Source organism: Alternaria arborescens (genome assembly GCF_004154835.1).
Source record: "Alternaria arborescens strain FERA 675 chromosome Unknown contig_15, whole genome shotgun sequence".
NCBI classification, from domain to species: domain Eukaryota; kingdom Fungi; phylum Ascomycota; class Dothideomycetes; order Pleosporales; family Pleosporaceae; genus Alternaria; species Alternaria arborescens.
Genome location: NW_021167870.1, coordinates 277,798 through 303,202, shown reverse-complemented (window position 1 = coordinate 303,202; position 25,405 = coordinate 277,798). Strand labels below are relative to the sequence as shown.

The window sequence follows — 25,405 nt, the reverse complement described above, 5'->3', positions numbered from 1 at the left end:
CAATCTATCAAAAGGTGTTATAACCCCCCTACATAAAGTGTGTGGAAAGGTACAGCGTTGTAACTATTCCGTGATACCTCTCAGAACCAACTTTTTCACTTTCAAATGAAAAATTGAGGAAAGAGCTCCCTCAACTCTATCAAGCGGGCGACCTTATGTCCGCAAACATACTCCGCTGGAGGCTGAGCCGTTTCCTCCACTAGATGAACGGTAGTCCAGCCAAGCTTCTCCGCCTGCCGACAGTTCTCAGCCGAGTCGTCTGTATCACAATAAGCAATGTCATTGCGCTCGAACCTGTCGTGACATACATACCAACAAAGTAACAGGCTTCCACGTCGTTCACACCGGCTTCTTTCATTGCTTTCCTGAACATTTCAAAGCTAGGTTTGCAAAGCATAGGTGTAACTCCATAATCACAATAAGTCAGGCCTTCGAATTGATCCTCAATCCCCAGTATGCGGATAACACGTTTGCTGTGGTTGACGTAAGCATTAGTGAGTAGCCACAGCTTCACTTTGCTTCTGTCCATCTCTTGAAGCATCTTATAGAGTTCTGGATCAGGCGCTAAGAGCTCCTCGAGCGGGAGTGCGTCGTCTACATGGCTGTTGAAATCGATAGGGCTGATGCCGTGGTTCAGTGCAGCTCCTTCGGCGATCAGACTGTGTTCGTTTTGATACTTGGTTAGTAGCTGCTGTGTGGCTTCTGGATCGAGAGAAAGTCTGTCCATGAGAAAGTTGTGGACGAGTATTGTATTTGTTTCTCGAACTTTTCTGTCTTTCGCATCTTTTAGCGATCATACCCCATGTGAGTAATGTAAGTTTACCTTTTGAATATAGCTGGAGTTGCGATTAGTCTCTACCCGATAGATGGCTCCAGGGTAATACTAACACAGTTGTCGATGTCGAAGAAGAAGACTAGCCTCGAATCTGACATAGCTCATCAGCTTAGTCGCGGGAGGGTTACGCTTTCTTGGAACAGGGACGAAAAAGTGATGAGATGGCACAAGAACGAGAAGTAAGGGTCAAGACCCTAGCAGCGCCATCGCTCTTGTGTTCGCATCGCAAACAACTGCGTGGCGTCGTCCTACAGGCGGGCTGCGAGCAAGTATCGCACATCTTTTCCGAATTTGCTGATGCATGCAATGTAGAACCTCTCAGCCCTTAGCACACGCGCATCCTCGATCCCTGTCATCCGCACGTCTGCGTGAACGAATAAACTATCCTTATAAGCGACCAAGAACGCCACATCGATAGATACACAATCGGTGGGGCAAATTGCTTCTCAGATGCCTACACATAATTGCTTCAGTTGAACGGCCACGGCAGCAACCCTTCACGCCAGCTGATCATCAATATTCCTCAAAGTTTCCGAACCCGTCCAATTCTCCATCGCATGCTCATGCGCCCGAGCTACCTAGCTTTGGGGGATGTGTGGGGTAGCTCCAGCCGGAGGTTGTTCGACCGAGCCGACCCCTCGAACATGCTCATCAACAACGACCTTGTACGGAGTATCGCCGACACAGTTACGTAGTCACATTCTCTACATGGTATCATATTCCGTCTACGAGCACCCATCATGATGCTCTAGCGGAAAACAACGTTATTGGAGGATTATTTGTGGAGAGGATTGCTACCTTTGATGCGGAGAGCGGGTACCCGTACCTAGGAAAGATGAAGACCTGGTCTTGATCAGGGTAGTTTCTGGGGTAGATCAGCGGCTCCTCAGGCTAATATCTCATCCCAAGTATTTTTCATAACAGTCGCGGAAGATACCGACTACGCACGAGGGGAAGTGACGCAGGAGACCATGTTCCAGCTCCTCTTACAGTAGTTGGTCCTCTCGCTACCAAAGGGACTATAAGGTCTTGGGCATGGCCAATAGCTTCTGAGGCGAACACAGCTTCGCTAGACGGCTAGCATGGCTACTAGGTTCATTTGCTTAGGGTTCTTATCCCTATATAACGATCTAGTGGGAGCATATGCTGTGCAAACACGAAATTACGATACATCATCTACCGGTCGTGAACGCGTAAGTATCAATACAGACTGGCGGTTTTGGCGATCTGAGAAGAACCCGGATGGAATCACTTACGACAACCGCACCGATACGCCCCAAGGGAACGTCACATATTTGAGACCATGGATTCTCCCAGGCGCCAACGAATTCATACAAGATGTGTCGAAGCACTACGAAGCCCCATCGAGTAGCCCTACTGTCAACATTCCGTACATACAAACCTCCTTCGATGACAGTTCTTGGGAGGATGTTACGTTGCCGCATGATTGGGCAATCAAAGGGCCATACTACATCGGAGATCCAACTCCTATCACAGGTGGAATGGCAAGGTTACCGTCGCAAGGAGTAGGGTATTACCGAAAGAAGCTATCAATTTACAATGAAGATGCGGGAAAGGTGATCTACCTTGACGTCGATGGTGCAATGTCTTACGCTATGGTTTGGCTCAATGGCAATTTGGTAGGCGGTTGGCCATATGGGTACAACTCATTTCGTCTTGATCTCACGCCTCACTTGCAGCCAGGTAACGAGAACCAGTTGGTGGTCCGGCTCGACAATCCCATAGACTCTTCGAGATGGTATCCAGGTGCTGGTCTTTACCGAAATGTCTGGTTGACTAAGGTCCAGCCGATTCACGTTGCCAATTGGGGGGTCCATGTTTCGACACGAGATGCAAGTGCAGAAGCTGCGACTGTCGACATCTCAGTCCATGTGGAAGCCAAAAATAATGCGAGTCAAGAGGTTGAAGTTGCTACCGACATATACATCTACGATGCGGAGGTGAAGAAAATGGGAGAAAAGGTGGCAGAATTTCCTAGGACAAGTCTAATGCTGTTGGGAAGCAAACAATCCGCGAACGCTACAGTTGTAATTGAGGACCCTCAACCGTGGGGACCTCCGCCAAACCAAAAACCGAATATGTACGTCGCTGTTACCAATCTGTTGAGCCACAATGGTAGTATTTCAATCGATACGTACGAGACACACTTCGGCATCCGGTCGTTTATCTACAGTGGCGAAGAAGGGCTTTTCGTCAACGGAGAACGCCTACGAATCCAAGGCGTAGACCAACACTGCCATGACCTTGGAGCTCTCGGGAGCGCGTGGAACGATCGTGCAGCTAAACGCCAATTGGAGGCTCTGCGAGAACTCGGAGTGAACGCTATCCGCATGGCGCATAATCCACCGGCACCAGAGCTTCTCGATATGACGGACCGCATGGGCTTTATAGTCATGGACGAAATCTTCGATAGTTGGGAACAAAAGAAGACAGACAATGATTTTCACCTTATTTTTCCCGAGTGGCACGAAGCTGATCTTCGGTCCTTTATTCGAAGGGATCGCAACCACCCTTCCATTTATTCTTGGAGCGTAGGCAACGAAGTCGGCGAGCAAACATGCTGCGGAGACCGAGGCTACGAGATAGGTCGCCTACTGAACGACATTGTCAAATCTGAAGACCCTAGCCGACCCGTCACAGCATCCATGAATGTAGCGAAACCAAACATGACCTTCCCTAAGGCCTTCGACATCCTGAGCCTAAACTACCAGGGAGAAGGTATCCGCGATACACCTCAGTACTCTTTCACAAATGGCACGCGGACCCCTCCGCAGTACAAACCCTTTCACGATGCCTTCCCGGACAAATTGATAGCAGAAAGCGAATCTGCAGCTGCACTAAGCTCACGAGGTACATATCTCTTCCCCGTCACAGACCTCAACAGTGCCCCCGTGAACGACACGAATGGCGGCGGAAACTCCTCTCTCTACTATGTCTCCGCCTACGAGCTTCATACCGCAAACTTTGGTTCCTCGGCCGACAAAGTATTTGCCGCGCAAGACGCGAATCCCTTTGTCGCCGGCGAATTCGTATGGTCAGGCTGGGACTACCTAGGCGAGCCGGAGCCGTACTACGACGCTCGCAGCTCCTATTTTGGTGTTATTGACCTTGCTGGATTTCCAAAAGATCGGTATTATCTGTACCAGGCAAGATGGCGACCAGATGTCAAAATCGCACATATAGTACCGCAGCATTGGAATTGGGCTGAGAGAGTGGGCATGGTGACGCCTGTGCATGTGTTTACAAATGCTGAAGAGGCTGAGCTATGGGTGAATGGGATGTCTCAAGGGAGGAAAAGCCTCAGTGCGTCCGAGTATAGGGCTAGGTGGGATGAGGTTGTGTATCAGCCTGGTGAGGTCAAGGTGATAACGTACAAGGGCGGAGAGGAATGGGCGACGGAAAGTGTGAGCACAACTGGGCCACCGGCCGCATTAAGGCTTACGGTTGATCGACATGAGATTTCGGCTGACGGACTGGATCTTTCTTTCGTTACGTTGGAAGTGGTGGATGGTGAAGGGAATGTTGTGCGCAATGCTCACCGCACAATTGACTTCGCAATTGAAGGACCGGGAGAGATTGCTGCTACGGATAACGGGTTCGAAGCAGATTTCGTTCCGTTCCAGTCTCTGCAGAGAGATTCATTCAACGGACTGGCATTGGCTATCGTGAAGGCGAGGAAGGGAAAACCGGGTTCCCTGACAATCACAGCTATGGCAGAGGGTCTAGAGGTGGGAACTGTCACCATCACCACAAAAGACTAGATGTAGACATGCTTTCAATTTCATCTCGCAGAAAATTTGATAGTGTCACTCGGCTGCACAATGCTTCTCCCAGCTCTAAGGCATATAGCACTTGAGCAGCGAGCCCAAACTCAACTCACTCCCTGTTTGCAACAAAAGATTCAAGGCGCCAGTGCCAAGATACACAGGACACTTGATCGCCTGTGCCTCATCTACAGCCTGCTTCAGTGATTCCGCGTACCCTCCAAGTGCCTTCCCTTTGCCATCTTCTTTGCCCTCCAAAACCGCAATCATCTTCGCGCCTGCGTCCTTGAACATGCTACTTCCGCCTGCAGCATCACAGGCCAACTCGTAAAATTGTGCCAGAGGAATGCCAACGTGTTTGGCCAAAGAAATGGCTTCCGCCGCAGAAACGAGGTGGATACCGGTTAGAAGGTTGACGACAAGCTGGAGTTTTGCTTCTTTGTCTTCGGCTGAGAGATTGCTCTGGATGCTGGTGACGGGTTCAGAAGTCCATAGGCGGACGATGCCAGCGTCGTCGTTAGCTCCCCAACCCCGGTCGAGCGCGGAGAAGTAGACTTGTTCTGCGGCTGAACAGAGGGTTGCTGGGAACGCTACACTGCGAGCTGTAGATGTGATGATACCCTGTATTCCTTGTCAGCACGCAGTCACGTCGTCTCGTCTCTCCGAGAATAGGATTTCGGAAGACACGGAGTTACTCACAGTATCCTTCAGAATGATAGTCACGGCACTTGCCCCTGGGAAATAATCTTCTTTCAAAGTCCTCTGACTGCGGTTCTCAAACATCCAGCTCCACCCAGTACTCCCCAGCACCTTATCGTACACATCCTTGCCGTTCAAGCCCAGCCTAGCAGCGAAACCATATGCTTCGCTGAGAGCAAGAATCTGAACTGCCGCAAGGACTTGATGAACCATCTTCATATTGCTACCCGCGCCAATACCGCCATCGACAATGAAGAGCTTGGAAGGTGCGGACATCTCCTCTAGCAACCATTGACCTTTCTCAAAAGCCACAGACGAAGCACCGGCCATAATAGACAAAGTGCCGTCTGCTGCTCGCCCTGCGCCACCAGAAACAGGCGCATCGATGAATAAGATATCGTCCCGGCCGATATCTACTAGCTCTTTCTCTACACTCTTCGCGTATGCGCTGGGTACTGTCGAGCACAGCAAGAGCGTAGCACCTTTTGGTAGCGCACCCACAATGCCGTCTTTATCGAAAAGCGCAGGCTGAGCTTGCCAAGCAGCGGCGACCATGACGATATAGAAAGGCTTGTCTTTTGCAGACTCCGAGAGTGAAGTTGATGGTGTGCCACCAGCGGCCTTGAACTTCTCGAGCGAAGGTGGGTAGAGGTCGAAACCGGTTACAGGGTAGCCCTGCTTGACGAGATGTGTTGCCATGCCCATTCCCATGGCGCCTAGGCCACAGAAGCCGATTTCAGGCTTGGATGACATTGTTGTTGTGTTTTAGCGGATCCGTCGTTCAATATTTCCAAGGTAATCTCTAGCAATACTATTGCTAAACGTCAACGAGCACCGTGCTGGAATCGTGTTCAGTAATTGGAGTGAGAAACTGTCGTTTTCCTCTTTCTTCCACTATAACCAATGTCTAGCTCTTTCTCAAGTAAGATCTATTAGATATAGACCATGAAGTCAATGTTTGGAGTCACAATATCAAAGATAAAACATCGACCACGTACATCTCTCATATCACCCCACCCGGCCCGACGTCACGCACTACTCTCTTTCCCCAGGAAAAGTGGCCTTGGTCCGGCAAAAGACCCGTCTTCGGTCATTGATATTCATCCTGGTTGCCCCGCACTATGAGCAAAACCGGCAAGGCGGAGTATTGCTCACCCGCCGAAAGTGGGTCGTCGGCAAATGACCGATGGCATTCTATGTTGGGGAAGCCGGATGCGCAGAGAATGCATAAGGAATTTCGGCGTGTGCGCCGCCTCGAGGACGCATCTTTTGGATATGGCAGTTATCTTTGTGGACCTAGTCTACGTTCGGGTTAACATTCGCCGTTGCTGGAAGCCGGTCTTGGCTTGAGAGGACGGAATTGAAACCGAAGACTGCAAATATCACCCGTTTCTTCAGAGAAGCGTGTATATTATTCTCATTATCATATTACTGCAAACTTCCTATAAATGTACCACGCGTTGAAATCGTCAAAAAGTCATGAAATCCGTATACGCAAAACTAGACCTCAGCTTCCAGTGAGATTGATGACCAGAAAGCTTTCAATCACATCGCCCAAGCCACATGAAACAGATATATCGGATCCAAAACTGCAGTGCCATCGCTCATTCCATCAGGGGTATAAGTCGCCAGTCCTTGCGAAGACGGACTATTAGTTGACAGAGAGTGAAACACTGCTCAAACCATCAGTGGTACATCTAAGCAGCAACGATCCTCTCGTCCTCACGACCACGCTGATGCTCACTAGCGATGGTCGAGTTAACATCGTCATCAAGGTCCTCACGGTCGTCGTAACCGTTGCCCTGGTGCTGCTCGGCGGGGATCCATAGGCCAGACTCCCTGTCGAGAGCCTGGTCTTGGCCAGAGAGGTCGACACCCTCACCCATGTTGCGGTTCTGGTTGCGGCGGCGTTGAGAAAGGGTGCGCGATCGCTGGGAGAGCTTGGAGGAGACGGAGGCATTCTGGGACACCCAGTTGGTAAGAGCATCCTCACAGTCTTGGATGATGCTGTAGTGTGTCAGTAGATGTTTTTCTTGGGGCAAGGAAGGAGAGTTGACTCACGCCTTGCTAGCCTCGTAGCCGTCGTAAGCTTGACGGGTTTCTCCAGGAGTAACTGGTGTATCGTCGACAAGTTCGAGGAGGTGCTTTCCATAGCCAGCGATGATGGCCAGCTTCTCGCAGTGCTCGCGCATGGCGTCGAATTGGTAAGTGAAAGCTGCCTTGAGCTTCTCACGAGTGATGTTGGAAAGCTGGGCTTCGGCGACCAGAGACTCGGCCTCGGCACGTACGAGCTCCTGCTCAAGGACAACAATCTTGGGGGAGTTGGGCTCCTTGTACTTCAACTGAGCAATCTGGTCGGTGATCTTCTGCTTGCCTATACGACTGTAAGCGTCTTTCTGGTGGCACACATGTGATTAACTTACGGTCACGGCTGGGCTGAACGGAAGCTTCAATGTTGCGGATGCTCTTGATGGTGACACGGTATTGGTCGTAGCGGTCAACATACTGGTCCTCGAGCTCACCGATTTCGTAGATGAGAACTCCGAGCTTGTCAGTGACGTCAGAGACGTCGTCGTCGCAAGCCTCGCCCCAAATGGAGAGTTGTTGCTGTGTGACTGGTCAGTACTACGTAGGATTGCACAGGGGCAGTGCAAACTTACTGCGACCTCCATACGCTCCCTAGAAACCAGCTCCATGCTGCGCATGACGTTCTTCTCCATCTTTACAAGTTGTGACAACTTCTTCGCAAGGTCAGGTCCGAAGGCACCGGCAGATTTGTGGCGGAAGGTGTGGCCTACACAGCAGAGAATCAGTTAGCAACTATAACATAGACAATGATATTTGTAACACTGTAGTGACTATCCGGTGAGATCCACTCGTGGAATACGTGCTGTTGCTGCATTATGCGATAAGGCGCTATTCACGCGGTGTGCGAAGGCGGCACTGCGCAGTCCTCATAGCTCATTTTTCGTGCGAAACAAAAACGGTGCGAATGCAGAAAATCTCTAAAGTGGAAGACATACCAATGTTAGCCTTGCCAAAGAAGCGCCCGCTCTTGGTCGAGGACGAAGGTGGCGGGGGGCTCTGAATCTGCGACGCCGTGGGCGCGCGAGATTGGCGCATGCTGTATGTTCGGTGCATGTTGGCGTCGGTGTTGTAGTGATATATCGAGTATGAGTTGGAAGGGCGAGGCCGGGTATGAAGTTTTTTGGGTGTTGTGTTGATAGGGAAGGCGCAGAGATGTCGCAGTATGACGGAGGTTTTGTTTAGGGGAGTTCAATGACGTAGACCTTGCTTAGCCCCACCCTCCCGCGGCGATCATGTTCCCAGACACGCTACCCTCAAATCATTTGCAAATCCTCCACACTGCGACATTGGCAATCCTTGATCAGCGTAGGGTATCCTTGCATTTTGCTTAACTTCAATGCTTCAATTGCGACCCTTCTCTGCGCATTGTACCCGCATATATGCCACATCGCATACACAGCCAGACAGCAGTCGCCCTGCTTGCGCTGATCTAGGCTAAGGCTAGAACAGTTGGCGCCAGTGGCTATGTCCTCTCCGGCTGATGTGACGTTGATGTGTGCCTGGTTCCGGGACCCAATGGGCGCCATGACAACCACGCTACCAAGAATTCATTTTACCTAGACCCTTACAAGCAGTCATCCAAGTCAATTGGCATCCACGTTATGTATCTACTAAGGGTCCTGCCATCTCATTCTACGATCATATCAAGTTTGTGCGATGTGACGAGTCCATAGAAGCGACGTGGCAACTCAAGAGGGGGGTGTGATTCGAAAGCCGGGCGTTCCGCGACCTGTTTGAACAACGCTGGTGGGAAAGTGACTATCTTGGTTCTAAACTAGGTCATGCTATAGCAAGCATTGACCAGTGGCGGAATCTTGGTTTTCCCAAGGTCCAAAACTGACCATGTATAAAGCGTGCATAAAACATTGGGATATATCGTCAACTCATCGTACTCAAATTTGGGAATACAATGCTCCATCGTGAAGCTGATTGGCGAAGACGCTGAGTATACTTCCAGCTTCGCCTAGGCCACTGCTAGGACGTAGAGCCCAAAAGATGAGTTCGCCCTCCCGCGGTGACCGACGGTGGTGCACAGCTAGGGATGCTAAGCTTATTGCGAATACGGTTGTCACACCCAAGAGGGTGTTGATAAACAGCGGAGAGGGCAGCTCCGATCGAATGCGCTTCGATGATGCCAGCGGCTCCGAGACAATGACATTTTTTCGCTGCGAGAACATGGACAATCCAGGAATGTTCCCCAAGATCTCTTTTGCGCCGGCTAGCGTACTTGAAGCGAGAGTTCCTGATCTTGCCGTCCATGGTAAAGATGTACTTCTTGGCGTCTTCTTCACACCGGCGGAGACAGACCAGATATCTGAAGAGCTCACCTGTTCACTGCGGAATAGGTCCTCATGCAGCCTACCTATGTATGCTACAATGCGTGGGTATTTGGTCTGGAGAGTTTCTCTGAGCCATGCCTGGGGCACTGGCGGGTAGTACAGCAAAGACAAGTATCCAAAAGCAAAGCAATCCAGACTTGAGAGCTTGTCCCCACGGAAGAGGTAGTCGTGTTTTCCGAGTAGATCTGACAATGGGTCCAAGAGTTCGCCTGATAGAGCATCAAGTCTGAATCGTGCGGCGTACACCTGACCACCTAAGAGGCCGCCAAGACCCTTTCCACGCCCTATGCTCATGGCATTTGGTTGGCTTTCGGTAGGTATGCCGGCTGCCCGCTTGGCAGCCTCATATTCGGACGAAGCGGTACCTCGACCTGGCGCAAACCCCTCTTCGGCTGTGGTATCCACATCTAGACTACTCAGTCCCATGTGCGCCGTCCTAGCTCTAGCGAGATCTCGTCGTTTCGGAGGGACGGTGTAGTTGGCATACCATGGGAGGATGGCAGTATACGCAGACGAGGTTGTAGTGTTGTAATTTTCGGCAGAGACGTAGAGAGACAGGTCGATCAGAGGGGTTGCTGTAGATTGTAGAAATGTGATGAAACTGTAAATGTATAAGAATACATATATCAACTCATGGATCGGTACCTACGCAGTCCTATCGGTCTGCTGTCGAGTTGATAAGTTGACATCAAGGTCATTGGTGACTGAAGGGTGGTTGCGAAGGTATGCGACAATATCCTCAAAGCCGGAGGCTGTTGCGACGTCGTCATCGAAGAGTATCGGTAAGCTCTCTGCGAGTGTGTAAGGGACTGCTCTGGACACGATAAGTCATGGATCCCGTACCTGTGGTGCCAATCGTGGGGTTGTGCTCGGCCACCAGTGACCATTCTCCTCTGGGGATGACACGCTGACAATAGGCGATTGTGGCTATGCATTCGGGCTCTATTGAAGAAAGCCCAAAGGCTGGGCCCCATACATGAAGCTCAAGCACCATATCTAGTGCTGTGTTGTGGTGCGTCGTGTGTGATTGTGATGCGCTGACGCCCACTTTCCGATCAACTTCTGCGCATGCCGATCGGAACTAGCGTCGGAACGCTCGCACGTGAACACGCATCATCATCGTCCGTGTCTATGCTGACAGTTGCATTCACTTACTTGCATCGTCAACATCGGGAACCACGCCACACTCTCTAGTCCTTTGATATGGCACCACTTCGACGATACCTACGGATTACAAAGCATTCTGTTCTCGAGGTTCGCATCTATCTTGACCGACCCGCCGATGCTGAGGCATGGCTGTTGAAGCGCGACGACCCAGCACTACCACGCGTCATTGAGGCTATACGACCGCTTGTACTGCCCAAGCTCCGAGAGGAAAATGAGCGGGGTAGAGGCCGAGGTAGTGCCAAATCTAAAAAGAAGGGAGTAAAGGACGTCGTCGTTGAAGGTAAGCTGCATGGAAGTTTGATATCGTATCCACAGTACAGGCATCCCCGCATTGATGCTGCAGTCTTACTCAGACGGCTAACCTCACGTCAGATGATTTCGAGGTTTCCATCTTTTTGACGGACCTATCCTCCCGGCACTCCGTTCTGACCAAGCAAAAGATCTTCAAAGACAAGGCCCGCATCCAAAGCAATTCCGGGAAACTCACCAACTGGCTGACAAGTGGAACTAGCGATCAGCCTGTCGTTATCAACGAAGATGGCGCAGATCCGATCGTTATCAGAGAAGAAGACGATGATGAGCCCATCAATCTTGCTGACATCCCAGCAGCTGACCAATCTGGGAAACAGCCTAAGCGTTCAGCACGTCAAAGACGCCGAAGGAACGAGGATGAGGATGCTGCACTCAGCAATCGCAGCGATAGTGAAGGTTCGGATTTGTTTGTCCCTGAGCCCACCAATCGACGTCGGACCAAGGCTCGTACACAGGACGAAGACCAGGATAGTGACGAGGAGCCACATGCGGATGATAAGAAGAAGCTTGGTCTCAACACATCATATGATGGCTTCAGTATCTACGGCCGTATACTGTGTCTTGTCATTAAGCGCCGTGGCGCACGAAACGTGGCAGGACCAAGCGGTGCAAATTCAAGCCAGGCTATGCTAGAGAATTGGGTTTCGACACAAGCTGTGGCAGAGCAGCTCGACGACGATGAGGACGCTATGTGAATAGAATTAGCATCACTGTACTATATGACCGCCATCGAGTTAAGACAGTCGGATCTTGTTACCGACTGACACGAGTGCGAGCTGACAGGGACGAAAATAACAACGCCGACCACTATTCGCCGACCCTGAACACGATGGGTTCTTGACAGGCTTATCCACGTGGACGCACTGTGCTGAACCATCACACCGGATAAATGCGCGGTTCTTCAGGAAGTCCCTGCGCATTAGGTGGCTTAGTGAACCATTCTCTCAGAGGAGTACAACATACGCCACGATATTCGCGCACCATTTTGTGCGTGCGCGTCTTTCTTATTTCCGCTGCAAACATGGTCCATATCGCATCCGGGGCTTGATGAGGACAATGAACCTGAAACTGAGCATATAGGGAGGGTCGATGTGTTCACTGTTGGAGAGTCGGCTGTTCGGAACGACTAGACGTATTACATACTGCACGTATGACCGGGGTCTATCCTTTTTTTATTCGATCGCAACGCTGAGTTCTGCGTCGGACAGCTCGTCGATCGAAAACAGCACTGGGGAACCGTTGCCTTGGCGCATTGAGACTCGGTGCTTTCCCGGCGAATACCCATCTGGGTTCTCGTCTTTGTCTCCTCTGAGTCTCTGAGTGCTTCACCAGTAGCGCATCGGACTCGCCGGCCCCAAAATGGGTGGCGCAGCGTGCTCGCATGCTCGCTCTCGCCTGAGATTGAAGGCGCGTAAGCCACATAAGGTGCGGTAGCGGCGCCGAGAATGTTGCGCGTACCTGCAGCAACGTGCCTGAACATCGTTCTCCGCACCAAGCTATTGATCTGCTGATGACGATCAGCCTAATCCATCATTCTCGTACCATGGCTGCCAAAACACGGGAAAATCAAGACTTTTATTCACAATGACGCTGTGATCGACTAGCCACCACTACGAATACGGAGCCGGTGGATAGAGTTCAATGCCAATACTACGTACTTTTTTGCGCCAACGCGAACATCGTGATCGTTGTTGTGAGCAGGCTTGCATGAGAATTGCGAGAGGCTTATTGATTCAAGCAACATGAGATGAAAAGCATGTCGGTCAAAAACCGCCGTTAATTTTACTTGGTAGACAGCCGTGCCTGCAGCTTCAAGGGACCCTTCTAGGGGCATGGCTTCAAACTGATGACCTGTCAATCAACGGCAGACAGACTAACGCTCGGTCTCTTCTCGTCTCTCCGCGCTGGCCAGTTGGCTGGAACGCTTGTCAGCCGAAAACGTCTTTTCCTGGGACCAGATCTTTCGCTCTATAGCTTGACACCATGTCGCCTTGTCTTTCGCATTGGACTGTAACATATGCGCAATCCTTCCCCACTGTGCTGAAACGACAGCTTTTGAGAAGCGTTGAGACTGAACTAATGAACTACCGAAGGGGGTGGCGATGGTGAGGACGATGCTTTCTGCATTAGGTTTTGACGCACCAGCAGCCCCTGTAAATCTGGTCGCTTACTATCAACGATGAGCGCATCGCCAGAATCTTCTCCCCAGTCCTGGTGGGTAAGGGAAATCTTTTTTGCTTGTTGCGCACAGGCTTTCAGGGTACTGTAAACGCTTCAATAATCGTGATTTCCATCTCGCAGGTCGCAGGGGTAAAAGGTGGCATATTGCGAATGTCAATCAAACAAACGCCTATCTGAAGTCAGACGTAAACCCTGACAAGTCCACGTGGAGTTTGGCCAGCTGCAACGAGCGAGCAGCGGTGTTCCCTCCGTCCCTTCAGACTGGTTGACAGCTGCGCCAAGTGGCTGCATGGCGCCCGTTCAACTCTCTCCTTCCGGACCAGCCGAGCTTCTGTGATAACCTTTATCGAGCAGCCACTACCAGCCAGTTGCGGTCGCCGGAACACTTTGAGAAACAGGGCACACTGGGCGTCGGTAACTACTCCTACCTCGGACACAAACGCGAGCTAGGATTAATACGAGTTGCGCGAAGACGGCAAACCAAAAAGACAAAAATAATCATGACATGCCTTTGTGCGGTGCTTTGCATTCTCAGCCTAGCTGCCCACGAACAAACGTGTATACCCCGGCCAACCGATTCAGGATAGCAAGAGCAAAGTCATGCCTTGACCTCACACCGCCAGCACGGGCGCCAGCAGCTGTGGACATTGTGGAGCGGAAAATTCTAGGGGGCTTCGAAATTGGGTAGAAGCGTCAAAGAAGCACGGGAGAAGGTCGGCATAGGCGCTAGATCTTCCTGCGCTGGAGGTCGGTGGGTGTGTCCGACGTTGGCAAATAGGCGACGTCGCAAATTGTGTGACGGAAATTTACTGTCAATGTGTCAGAATTTGCTCTTGACACGCACGGCAACAGGAACCGAGCGATGCCTGTTCCTGATGCGCTCGCAAGCAAACCCTCTTACAAGCGGTCCCAAGGCGGCGACTGATGCATGCCAGCCCTGCGCACCGTCAAGATGAAAAGGAGGGCTACGTTTCATTCCTCACGACCGTTCGCACTAGGCATGTCTGCTAGTAAGAGCACGGTAGTGGTCAGGGAATAAGTGATGTCAGATGAGCGCAGACACTTCCCGTGGGTCAATCATGCCTCGCTGGGCCTGCTGCCTTGCCTGGAGGATGATGCGTTGTATGAACGACATGCCGCGACGGCGACAATACTGCGACAGGATTGGATCAACACGATCTTCACGCTGTCACGAGGCCGATGAAACGACAAGGCGGTAACGCGCAAGTTCGTGTTTCTTCTCCCCCCTGCTCATTAAGTGACCAGGATCAGCGATGTTTCGGCGTGCTTTAGCTTATGCACAAGCCAGGAGCCACCCCTTTCCTGCTCATCAGCCCAACGCCTCTTTCACCGCTTGGGCCGTGCCATGCCCTGCCTAGCATTATTACACACATCGTCAAAGTACGTAGCTGACCGACATTTTGGGGGTCTGCAATCTGAGCACAAACATAAATACGTTGACCCCCCACCATCGGAGTGTTCGTTTCATCATCCAGAGCCGAAGACTACAACACAAAGAGTATATCTCTACAGCCTACTACCACTACCACTACAACAACATCATCGTCATCCAACGAAGACTCCAACAACCAACTCAACACTTCAGCTCAACACCAGCCTAACAGCTCATCCTCACAAACCAACACAATGGCCGCCACTATCTACGACGAGTCCAACATGGCATCGCAGAACCTCCCACCTTGCCCTGGCCCACCACCAACCCGCCCTCTTCCTCCTGTCCCATCGAAATAGAGGACACCAACTCTCTACCTCGTTTTTGTCTTGTTCGACCTACACTTGGCTTTGGCGCATCTCAACATCGATATCAACTCCGCATCCTTAACCGAACATCCTCAACGCGACCCACCTTACTACTCTATCATCCGACATCGATCTGCACCTTGCCGCCTGGTATGCCGCCATCATGCAGTGCATCTGCAGCATCCAGTACTATCTGATCTTTGGCGCACTCTGTGCCTCAGACTCAGAACAACTCCTTGTCACTCACCTGACATCCGCCGCGATTTCCGGTTAAAAGCAGACTAAGCTTGTCTTCGGAAAGCGACTCGACGCCAGTCTACCTTGCATCGCAAGCCTCCACGTTATTACGCCCTGCTGTCATGTGGCATTGCTGCATGTACCAGGATCCGCTCGTCTCACTTCCACCTGAGCCATGGCTACGATTGCATATCCCACACACGCTGGTTCGGGTGTCCGGAACGATCCTTCTCTATAGACGCCTACTTTACTTTGGCATATACACATCACAGTCCTTCTAATATTGAGCGTATTACTTGCTTTAGACTTGCATTAGTTGGCGCTTGGGATTGGTTGTGTGGCATCATAGCATCATTAGTTCTTGGAGTTCTATTACTGGTTAGGCGGCATCATAGCCAGGAGGAATACCCAATATCGTCTCGTAGCATTAATTGTTTGATCTAAGATCAATTACGCTTATACTTGTTCTATTCTCGTCCACAGTGAAACTCGCATGCAGTTGAATTCAAAGTCCCCTGTTCACTAATCCTTCGGCTTTCCCTTTCCATTTGGGGGCTAAAAGCCATGATCAGTCGAGGGTAAGCCTCCAGGGCATCTTCCGATAGAGATGTTTGCCTAGAGACGCCGCCAGGTTGCCAGCGCGCGCGCGATAGTTCCCTTGCACACCACCTCAGCTAACCGCTAAGGGACATGGCTGTGATAGGATCCACCGTTGCTTCACAAGCGCTGCAGCATGTTCGAGCGATCAGGTATGCCTCCTCCACAATCAGGCACCTGTACATTGCAAGCGCTTGGCCGCACACACGTGGGCTGTGTGACGTAGACTTGACAAGTTGAGTCGAGGGCCAATAAGTCGACTCGTTTAACCGTGTTGCATATTCAAGTGTCCCGCAGCTACCGAAACCTTCCGTGTGACCGGTTCACGTTGGAAATCACGGCACCACCCCGGCATGTGCAGGAACGTCGATACTTGCCGCAGCTTCAACTTGGAACGCTAATCAGCAAGACGGATACGGCCTCACACCACGAATGCGAATATTGGCAGGGCCGTTCTTGGTGGTTTGGCTCGGTTGCGCTTACCTAGCTCCAACCACGGCCATGTAGCCGTTCAGGCACAAGTGCATGCTCTTAGGAATCCATGCCTTGCTTTCAGCTGAGGCAGATGACTCCTCTATACGCAAAGCCAACCACCAGCTGCATTGCTAGTCGTACGCAGACGTGCGACCACTAAGACGCTAGATTAACACCGTCCTTCACTACTACAGCTTTGCATGTTGCACGACCTCACCGCTCAGCAAGACGTGCCCGCAACTCCACAGCCGTTAGCGGTCTGCCAGGTTGCAATACACTATCTCCCGCAGGACAGTACCCCTCCATCAAACATCATCGTCGTCAACATCAAGCAGCGCATCCCGCGGTTACGCACTAAGTACCATTGTCGTGCCTACGCCGCAATCTGACGCCAATCTCCACTCGCCTGAGCGGGTCCGCCCACACCACGTTGGGGGCAGTCTCACCAAAAGTGGCAGCACCCTGAACGTGCTCGATCTCTGATACTCGGATGAGCATGCCGAATGTTCGCAGTAGGCGAACGGACAGGCGCAAACTATACGTTGCAAGCCGAGCCGTGTCTGAGCTGACGACCAGAGTCCTGCGCCTTGATGGCGCTCAGTAAGCAATTAGACTTTCGAACTGCGCCTTTGTCCCTCGTCCTCTGCTGTTGAAGCTTGAGTTATTGGCCCCAGACGACAAGGCTGCATTCCGGTCTGATGAATACGGACCTGAATAACCATGTAATCGGTCCTCCACGAGCACACAGACCTATCGCTTAGCTATCAAAACTCTCTCAGCACCGATCGTGCTAAGTAGGGCGAAGTGCACAGTCAGCCACGTCTGTCAGACGTTAATTCATCCTGCAAGACGCGAGGCATTCCATGTACGCCATCGGCTGACGCAGGCTGCGCGTTACCGTGCGTACAACGTGTGGAAACCTGCAGTCGTCCTTCGATACATCAACTTTACGCAAGCCAGCGCACATCAATCACATGCCCACGCAACTCTTCTGTGTGCGTCCGAGTGCATGCATGCTGCTCAATCCCTGGCAGATCATTCTGACTCACGTCCGCAATTCCACAAACCACGTTCCTTTTTCGCAGATCGTGGGTCCGCGGGCAGAGCATGCAGCCTTACTTTGCTGGTGCCTATCACATCCCAGCGCTGGAAAAGCCCGCTGTCAATCCATCCACGCTGACGGCCTTTTTTTGGGAACCTCTTCGGCGACTAGGTCACTCGATGTGAGTCACCTTCAGCGGTGTACCCAAGCTGTCACCGTTACGACATGGACGCCGTTGCGATTTGACCGTTGTCCCTTGTCACTATAACCAGGTCCTCGGATTTTGTCGCGCAAAGAGGAAAAGCCGTTGATTCTGTAACTGCCGCTTGCCGCTTGCCGCTTGAAAACCCTTACATTTCTCACCGCTGTGTACACCGTAGGTCATGTGGAGTCTACGACACAGCATCTGTAAGGAGGATTTTCAATCTCGTGACTTGTTGTGTGGGAATTGCGATGTTCGCCTATCACACTCCTACTGGTGATCATTACGCAGAGTCACCACCAGCCAAGCATTGCGGCTGTAAGCGAACCGCGTTGCAGTAACTTCAAAGGAAGACCCCAGCACGGCAAACGTTGTGCCCGGTTGATCAAGCTCGGCGCAATTATTTTTCTTCTCTTTTACCTCGCCTAATGACACCGGTCGTCATTGTAATACCTCCGTCACCGTAACCCTCACCGACAAATTTCCGTTGTTTTCGTGAAGATCATTGAAGCAAATCTTGGACGAAATTTCTCTTACCCGCCTACTGCGGTGTGTGATACACAATGCCTGCAAGATATAGTGCGACAACAAGGATGGGTGTTCTCCCTACACTTCGCTTGCGCAATCTGTTTCGTAGGCATTCAGGCATTCGTGGACAATACAATTCCACACCCACTCTTTCCCACACAATCGTGTGTGCTACCCTGTCGATCAAACAGCAGCGCCCTGAACATGCCGTTCATGCACGTCGTCCGATATGGCAAAGTGGATTCTCTCGCCACCACGCCTGACATCTGAAACCCTAGCCATTATTCGTGCCATGATGCCATGATTCAATATTTGCCACACTTCTTATCGCCGCTGTTACCGCTGGCCTCGGACATTGCTGACTTACATGATCTACAGAATTGGAATTCTTCCGCTTCAGACGGTGCCTCGGGCATTCGGTAGATGTGAAGGCGGTGCTTATACTCATTAGCCGAGTCAGCGAGGTTGAGGCGTGCGAGATTAGATTCAGGCTATCTTTCATGCATCAGAACATGCAGTCTCTTGGGCATGACTGCCACATTGTAAGTTGAACTAGTTGAACTATACGGTATCGAAGCGGCTTAGACAACGTAAGCAACTAACACCCCACGCTCCAGACGCAAGATGCTGTGTCCGGCTGAACTGTAGTATATTAACTTCACTACACACCAAGTGCTTATGCTGGTCATCGATTGTCGGCATACTTGCTCGTATTATATCAATCTGAACTATTGAAAATGTAGACCTCTTGCCTCCCCTCAGCATTTTTCTTATGTTGACCATGGAATCAATCAGCTACAGATGTTGCTTAGGAGTTGAAGGTATCTTACTGTTTCGGGCGTACGAGCGGGCGCCAATCATTGACTTGGCCCCGCACCACAAGCGCACTGCATGCGAGGCGCAAGTTTAAGGTAACGCCCCGTTACGAGTTGATAGTAAGCAATGGAACATCCTGTGTTTCTGTAGACGGAGATGTATTCCCTCTTCTTCAGCATCATACTGCCAAATCATCACTTTCTACATCACGCAACCAATCGAAGATGGGATTTGTCGACTGGTTGAACTCCAGCGCTGAGTTTACCGAATGGGCCGCTGGACGCAAGCCAGTACCGAAGAATTCGGATGCATTACGTTTCGGTATCTTAGGAGCTGCCAAAATTGCGTATGTCCACGCTCTGTTCTCTTTATCAACATGAGGAAGTTGAGATAGGATCTTGGAGCTAAATAGAATCGTTGAACAGTCCGATGGGTTTGATCATTCCAGCGCGCTCGCATGCAGATGTCATAATCGCTGCTGTTGCAGCAAGAGACAGGACAAAAGCAGATGCCTATGCAAAGAGGTGGGATGTTCCGATTGTTCATGATAGCTATGAAGGTAAGCGAGCCAGGTGATGATAATCCAGCAGCCCATAAGCAGCAATCACGGCCACTTCATGCTGCTGTGATACCATGCTGATCCATCGCAGCGCTGATCAACGATCCGTCGATCGACTGTATATATAACCCTTTGCCAAACGGATTGCACTACAAATGGACGCTCGCCGCCCTCAAGGCAGGAAAACATGTTTTACTGGAGAAACCCTCCGTCTCCAATGCGCAAGAGGCACGCTCTCTCTTCCATCACCAGGTTCTCAAGGCTCCAAATGCTCCTGTACTTGTTGAAGCAAGTCACTATCGCTTCCACCCCGCCTGGTATGTCTTTCTAGCGCAATTCGAAAAGGCAAATGTAGAGAAAGCAAGTGTTCGTGCGGGAGCATTCAAAGGAGCATTCCCCGAAACAGATATCAGATATGACTACGATCTTGCTGGTGGCGCTGCAATGGACATAGGGCATTACACCCTATCCGCACTACGAGGTGTCTTCGGAGCTGAGCCTACAGATGTCACTTCTGCAACACCTAGCTTTTTTCATACAACACAACATCAGCTCTGCGATCGAGCCATGGAAGCTACTTACACATTCCCCAACGGTGGTAGTGGTCACGTTCTGTCCGATCTAGGTGCTCGAGGCGGGTATTGGTTTCCGTGGCTAACATCAAACTGGCCAAATTTCAGTGACCTGCTTGCCTCGATCTCTGTAACTTTGCACCCCGAGAACCTTGAAACAACTAACAACGGTCTACACAAGTCTAGCCAAAAGTCACTTATGTTCTGGGGCTTCATGGGCCCGCACTCTTACCATCGCATCGATATCACCACTACGACTACTTTGCGCGATCCCTCTTCTGGCAAGATTGTCAAGGAAGAAAAGAAGACGGAGTACAAGAAGGCGTACAAGTGGCCGGAGGGCATGGGTGGTGAGAAAAAGGGTGAGGACTGGTGGGTTACGTATCGGTACATGCTTGAGGAGTTTGTGAATAAGGTTAAGCGGAGAGATGGGAGTGGTGCGTGGGTTGATGGCGAGGAGAGTATCAAACAAATGGAAGCCACGGATCGAACTTATGAGAGAGCTGGCATGTTGGTTAGACCTACTAGTAAGGAGATGGAGTAGGTGGTGAGGATTCTAGAGACGGAGATGCAGTGTTGCGTCATCATTTCTGTATCTGTGGTCAGATAAGGTTACTGGAGTTTGGTATACGAGTTCGTATGGCAGGGATCGGTCATTTAGCTTACCATACCTAGGTAGCTCTATTGCCTAAGCATATGCACATCTTAACTTGCATGCACTGCTTACTTCCAGAAATACCAATCATCCATACTTCCCAGGTATCTGCTGCATCGTGTGAGTAGACGCGTTGACGCCTTCCATAATGCGATGTATTTAGGGTCCGCGCGTACCTCACTCGCACGAACACAACTAACACAACACTACCCATCCTTCAAAAAGCCTCACCGCACGATAAGACAGTAAGCAAAGAGCTCTAAAGCAGAAGGCAGATACCAAGCAGCGACAAGCTTCTCCAAGCCTGCACAAGCCTGTACAAGCCTTGCATCTACCTGCCTGTATAGGTATCGCCCGCTGCACGCCTTGCCCCGCTTTGAGGTACAAACGAACATGACGCGATGGTATAGCTTCGCGTCCTGCTATCCGGGAAGCCGAGCTTGAGATCTGTATAAGAGTGGTACGGTATTCCCGAAGTATTCCGGTACGTCTGCTGAGAAGCAACCATCAACATGAAGGTCCTGACCTTGGTTTACAGTTTTGTGGCTTTGGGGTCTGCAACTCCGGCTCCGCGCTCGGCTTCATGGCAGGGCAAGAGACAGACTGCTGATGCGCCAGCTTATGCGGCACATACGATTGATCAACCGGTTCGTTGATGCGCTTTTGTTGATTATTGTGCCCTAGCTGACCTTTGCGCCAGATTGATCATTTCCAGGATAGCGATCGCTATGTTCCTCACACCAATGCCACCTTCAAGCAGCGGTACTGTAAGTACAAATCTACTGCGTGCATACTCAGCATACACTAAACATTTGATTTAGTTTTCGACTCTTCTTACTACAAGTCCGGGGGACCAGTGTTTCTCTACATTGGTGGAGAGACGAGCGGAGAGTCGCGTTTCTCCAACTTGCAGACTGGAAGTAAGTGGTTACAGCAAAACCCAATCGATACGTTCGCACAAATCACTGACCGGGTTTCTAGTCATCCAGATTCTCATGGAAAAGTTCAACGGTCTTGGTGTCATTCTTGAGAATCGTTACTATGGTGAAAGCTACCCGTACAATTCTAGTACGACAGATGAACTGAGGTTCTTGACTACTGAGCAGAGTTAGTGATGCAAGTATTCAGGCCATGATGCAAATGAGCTGACTTTTAATAGCAATTGCCGACAATGCCTACTTTAGACAGCATGCTACCTTCCCAGGTGTTAACGCTAGTCTGAACAGTGTTGACACACCTTGGATTATGTATGGCGGTTCTCTTGCTGGTGCTCACACTGCGTTCACCATGAAAACTTACAACGACATCTTTGCTGGAGGCATTGGTAGCAGTGCCACTACCCAGGCTTTACTCGAATACCCTCAGTGGTACGATCCCATCATAAAGTTCGGTCCTTCAGACTGCGTATCCAGGATCATTGATATTGTCGACAAGATGGATGAACTTATCTGGAGTGGAAACAAAGAAGGCATCCAGCAATTGAAGGAGATCTTTGGTCTCGGCGCGCTGCAAGATCTGAGAGACTTCGCCATGACGATTGCATTCCCGATCGGTGGTCCGATGAACTATCCCACCAACACATGGCAAGAACTTAGTAAGTAATGGTTCTGTTCAGGACTTTTGGGAAACGTGTGCTGACCACGCTCTAGACTGGTCTCCCAAATATGGTTCTGAAGACTTCTTCAACTTCTGCTCCAACGTAACGAACATCAACCCGCCGGCAAACATCAGCAGCGTCGATATGGCGCTTGCCAAGTACTCCCAGGGCGAATCTTGGACTGGATTAGGTGGTTATGCCGATTATGTGAAGAAGACGCTCATCCCGAACTGCGAAAGTGGACGAATCGATAGCACGGACGAGGGCTGCTTCGGCACGCAAAATCAGACATACTACGCCGACCCCTCAAACGGTGCAGCACGCTCATACCTTTACTCGACCTGTTCAGAGTCCGGTGCTTACCAAGTTGCGCCTACGAACGGCCCATCTCTCATCTCTCGCGTCCTCCAAATTGACTACACCCAGCAGTGGTGCACCTGGGCCTTCCCACCTGGCGAGCATAATAGCATTCCTGCAACTCCCCAGTTGCACTACTACAACAAGTACGGAGGCTGGGACGTCCAAGCTGAGAATCTCGCTAAGATCGATGGCAATACCGATGTCTGGCTTGATCTATGCTACCATTCGAATCTGGCTCCTCAGCCCAGGATCAGTAGCGACAAGTACCCGAGTTACCTGATTGCGGGAGCCGGACATCACTGGGACAGTTATGGTATCAAGAACGTTAGCGCTGAGCCGGATTATATCAGGGAGGCCCATTATTGGGAGGAGAGGACTGTGAGTCGGTTCTTGCAGTTCTGGGCGGAAAAGGAACACTAGGTGGTGATGAACGGGTCAAGTGTCTTCTTCGCCCGCAGCTTCCTATAGATTATCGAAGACGCTGTATCTAGCGCTTCATGGCGAAATGCATTCATCAGTATGAACTTGACGTATGCTTACTTTGCACGAAGACTGTGAGCCTCAATGTCCGCCCCACTATATTCTGCGAGGGCGCTTGGGCGAATGCGGGGTAGTCGAGGACCCTGAATTTGCCACACAAAGGTTGCGACTGCTCTTTTGCATGTGATTCGCGGACATGTCAATTATCTATCAGACTGCCCCTACCTGCCTTCGTTACTGCATGAAGCAATGATCGGTTCGTCGTGTCCAATGTTCTAGTCCGCTGACTATGTGAAGTGATACATACGCGTTCGGTCTTCGTTCGCCACTTGTGTGGGTCACCAGGGGCGCGCTAAACGGTTTTGTCACCGCTTCCAGTTACTTGGCTTCACAGCGACAGCCTCATACCTAGCTCACTACAACTCCATCATGCACTTCTGCCATTGACGTTCATCATAATCTTCACATTGGTTGATTCGTTCTTTACGTGTTCGGCAGTACAAGGCGCTTGTTGCCAATCTCTTCGGCGGGCACTTGTTTTTGCTGTCGCAGTCATCACGCCATCACGGCACAACCTAACAACGATCCTACCAGGTCATCGGCAAGATGGGCAAGCTGGCTTTCCCTCTCGATAAAGAGCTAACTGGTCCGGACCGAATTGTTCTGGAAATCCTACAGAAGGAGTACGAGTTGCATGAGACCAGGCCTGCAAAATCAACGCTAGATGCAGCAGAAGATTCCGATGACTCGGATATCAAACATTCCGAGATTGTGACGCCATCACCAGAGGGTCAGTGAATCTCCCTTTGGACCACCATGGCTGGTTCATATAACTAATAGCTCACAGATCTCCAAGACCAGGAGCAGCAAGCAATTGCTTACCTCAAGAAGCTGAATGACCCCAAGTCTGACAGTTTCGAGACCACTGTGTGCAGCACTGTCGATGATTCGGACATCAAGAACCCTCTTCTTCGTCAATGGATCATCGATCCCTACATTCGATGGGCAAAGCAGATTGTACGAGTCGAGACCGATGTTATTATGGTTACGCATTTGCTGCTTTACTTCTGCACCAGCGTCCCATCAGCGATCTATCTGTACGTCAACTTCCACTGGTGGCACGCTGTGCTTCATTGCGTCATGCAAGGCTACTACATGGGACCATTCACGCTCCTGAAGCATCAGCATATTCATATGCGTGGTGTTCTTAGCAAGAAGTATGGCTTCATCGACCGGCTATTCCCATACATTCTCGATCCAATGATGGGCCACACCTGGAACTCATACTACTATCATCACGTCAAGCACCATCACGTTGAAGGCAACGGACCTAATGACCTGTCTTCTACTATTCGATACCAGCGGGACAGTGTTTGGGACTTTGCGCAATATGTTGGCCGGTTCTACTTTCTGATCTGGCTCGATTTGCCCATGTACTTCTTGCGCAACCGCAAGCCTAATCTCGCGCTCCAAGCGGGTGCTTGCGAAGTTGGCAACTACGTCTTCCTGTACATGATGTACAACTTCGTCAGCGCTCGTGCAACGACGTTTGTGTTCTTGATTCCTCTGGCTTTCATGCGCCTGGCTTTGATGACTGGCAACTGGGGCCAGCACGCTTTCGTTGACGAGGTCGAGCCGGACTCTGACTTCAGGTCAAGCATCACACTCATCGACGTACCCGTAAGTCTGCATTCATTCTTACTTGATTAGATTCGAACGCATCACTTACACTATAACAGAGCAACCGCCACTGTTACAACGATGGCTATCACACATCTCATCACCTCAATCCGCTCCGCCACTGGCGGGAGCATCCAGTTGCGTTCCTCTCACAGAAGAAGCAATACTCTGACGAGCACGCAATCGTTTTCTATAACATCGATTACTTCTTCCTTACGGTCAACCTGTTAAGAAAGAACTATGAGCACATTGCTAAATGTCTTGTACCTATGGGCGATCAGATGCAGCTTACGCTTGACGAGAAAGTCGAGATGCTAAAGCGCAAGACAAGAAAGTTCTCGGAGGAGGAGATTGCAGAGAAATGGGGCAAGCAGTACGCTAAGCTGAAGTAGATTGGACTAGTAATTCGACTAGGACTGCTCGATTTACAGAATCCATT

At 50.8% G+C, this 25,405-nt stretch overlaps 10 protein-coding genes across 10 annotated transcripts; 6 read left to right on the top strand and 4 right to left on the bottom strand.

Moving 5' to 3' along the window:
- Positions 1-101: 101 nt before the first annotated feature.
- Positions 102-727, bottom strand: AA0111_g6908 (hypothetical protein; the record flags this gene model as incomplete). Its single annotated transcript, XM_028653182.1, has 2 exons — positions 102-259; positions 313-727. The coding sequence occupies 2 exons, from the start codon at positions 725-727 to the stop codon at positions 102-104; spliced, it is 573 nt and encodes a 190-aa protein (XP_028505608.1).
- A 1,190-nt stretch (positions 728-1,917) lies between these two features.
- AA0111_g6907 (Beta-galactosidase) lies at positions 1,918-4,617 on the top strand (the record flags this gene model as incomplete). The annotated part of the gene is made up of 1 exon (XM_028653181.1): positions 1,918-4,617. One exon carries the CDS (start codon positions 1,918-1,920, stop codon positions 4,615-4,617), a length of 2,700 nt encoding a protein of 899 aa, XP_028505553.1.
- Positions 4,618-4,692: 75 nt separating this feature from the next.
- On the bottom strand, positions 4,693-6,072 carry AA0111_g6906 (hypothetical protein; the record flags this gene model as incomplete). The annotated part of the gene is made up of 2 exons (XM_028653180.1): positions 4,693-5,241; positions 5,320-6,072. 2 exons carry the CDS (start codon positions 6,070-6,072, stop codon positions 4,693-4,695), a joined length of 1,302 nt encoding a protein of 433 aa, XP_028505554.1.
- A 944-nt stretch (positions 6,073-7,016) lies between these two features.
- On the bottom strand, positions 7,017-8,460 carry AA0111_g6905 (Sphingolipid long chain base-responsive protein; the record flags this gene model as incomplete). The annotated part of the gene is made up of 5 exons (XM_028653179.1): positions 7,017-7,326; positions 7,381-7,693; positions 7,743-7,926; positions 7,980-8,113; positions 8,343-8,460. The coding sequence occupies 5 exons, from the start codon at positions 8,458-8,460 to the stop codon at positions 7,017-7,019; spliced, it is 1,059 nt and encodes a 352-aa protein (XP_028505551.1).
- An 839-nt stretch (positions 8,461-9,299) lies between these two features.
- AA0111_g6904 (hypothetical protein) lies at positions 9,300-10,740 on the bottom strand (the record flags this gene model as incomplete). The annotated part of the gene is made up of 3 exons (XM_028653178.1): positions 9,300-10,347; positions 10,396-10,537; positions 10,590-10,740. 3 exons carry the CDS (start codon positions 10,738-10,740, stop codon positions 9,300-9,302), a joined length of 1,341 nt encoding a protein of 446 aa, XP_028505552.1.
- Positions 10,741-10,949: 209 nt separating this feature from the next.
- On the top strand, positions 10,950-11,920 carry AA0111_g6903 (hypothetical protein; the record flags this gene model as incomplete). Its single annotated transcript, XM_028653177.1, has 2 exons — positions 10,950-11,193; positions 11,286-11,920. 2 exons carry the CDS (start codon positions 10,950-10,952, stop codon positions 11,918-11,920), a joined length of 879 nt encoding a protein of 292 aa, XP_028505557.1.
- Positions 11,921-15,053: 3,133 nt separating this feature from the next.
- On the top strand, positions 15,054-15,158 carry AA0111_g6902 (hypothetical protein; the record flags this gene model as incomplete). The annotated part of the gene is made up of 1 exon (XM_028653176.1): positions 15,054-15,158. The coding sequence occupies one exon, from the start codon at positions 15,054-15,056 to the stop codon at positions 15,156-15,158; it is 105 nt and encodes a 34-aa protein (XP_028505558.1).
- A 4,129-nt stretch (positions 15,159-19,287) lies between these two features.
- AA0111_g6901 (hypothetical protein) lies at positions 19,288-20,738 on the top strand (the record flags this gene model as incomplete). The annotated part of the gene is made up of 3 exons (XM_028653175.1): positions 19,288-19,409; positions 19,489-19,622; positions 19,714-20,738. 3 exons carry the CDS (start codon positions 19,288-19,290, stop codon positions 20,736-20,738), a joined length of 1,281 nt encoding a protein of 426 aa, XP_028505555.1.
- A 623-nt stretch (positions 20,739-21,361) lies between these two features.
- On the top strand, positions 21,362-23,226 carry AA0111_g6900 (hypothetical protein; the record flags this gene model as incomplete). Its single annotated transcript, XM_028653174.1, has 6 exons — positions 21,362-21,496; positions 21,550-21,616; positions 21,671-21,769; positions 21,831-21,956; positions 22,009-22,443; positions 22,499-23,226. The coding sequence occupies 6 exons, from the start codon at positions 21,362-21,364 to the stop codon at positions 23,224-23,226; spliced, it is 1,590 nt and encodes a 529-aa protein (XP_028505556.1).
- Positions 23,227-23,892: 666 nt separating this feature from the next.
- On the top strand, positions 23,893-25,358 carry AA0111_g6899 (hypothetical protein; the record flags this gene model as incomplete). The annotated part of the gene is made up of 3 exons (XM_028653171.1): positions 23,893-24,076; positions 24,134-24,966; positions 25,026-25,358. The coding sequence occupies 3 exons, from the start codon at positions 23,893-23,895 to the stop codon at positions 25,356-25,358; spliced, it is 1,350 nt and encodes a 449-aa protein (XP_028505510.1).
- Positions 25,359-25,405: the final 47 nt, after the last annotated feature.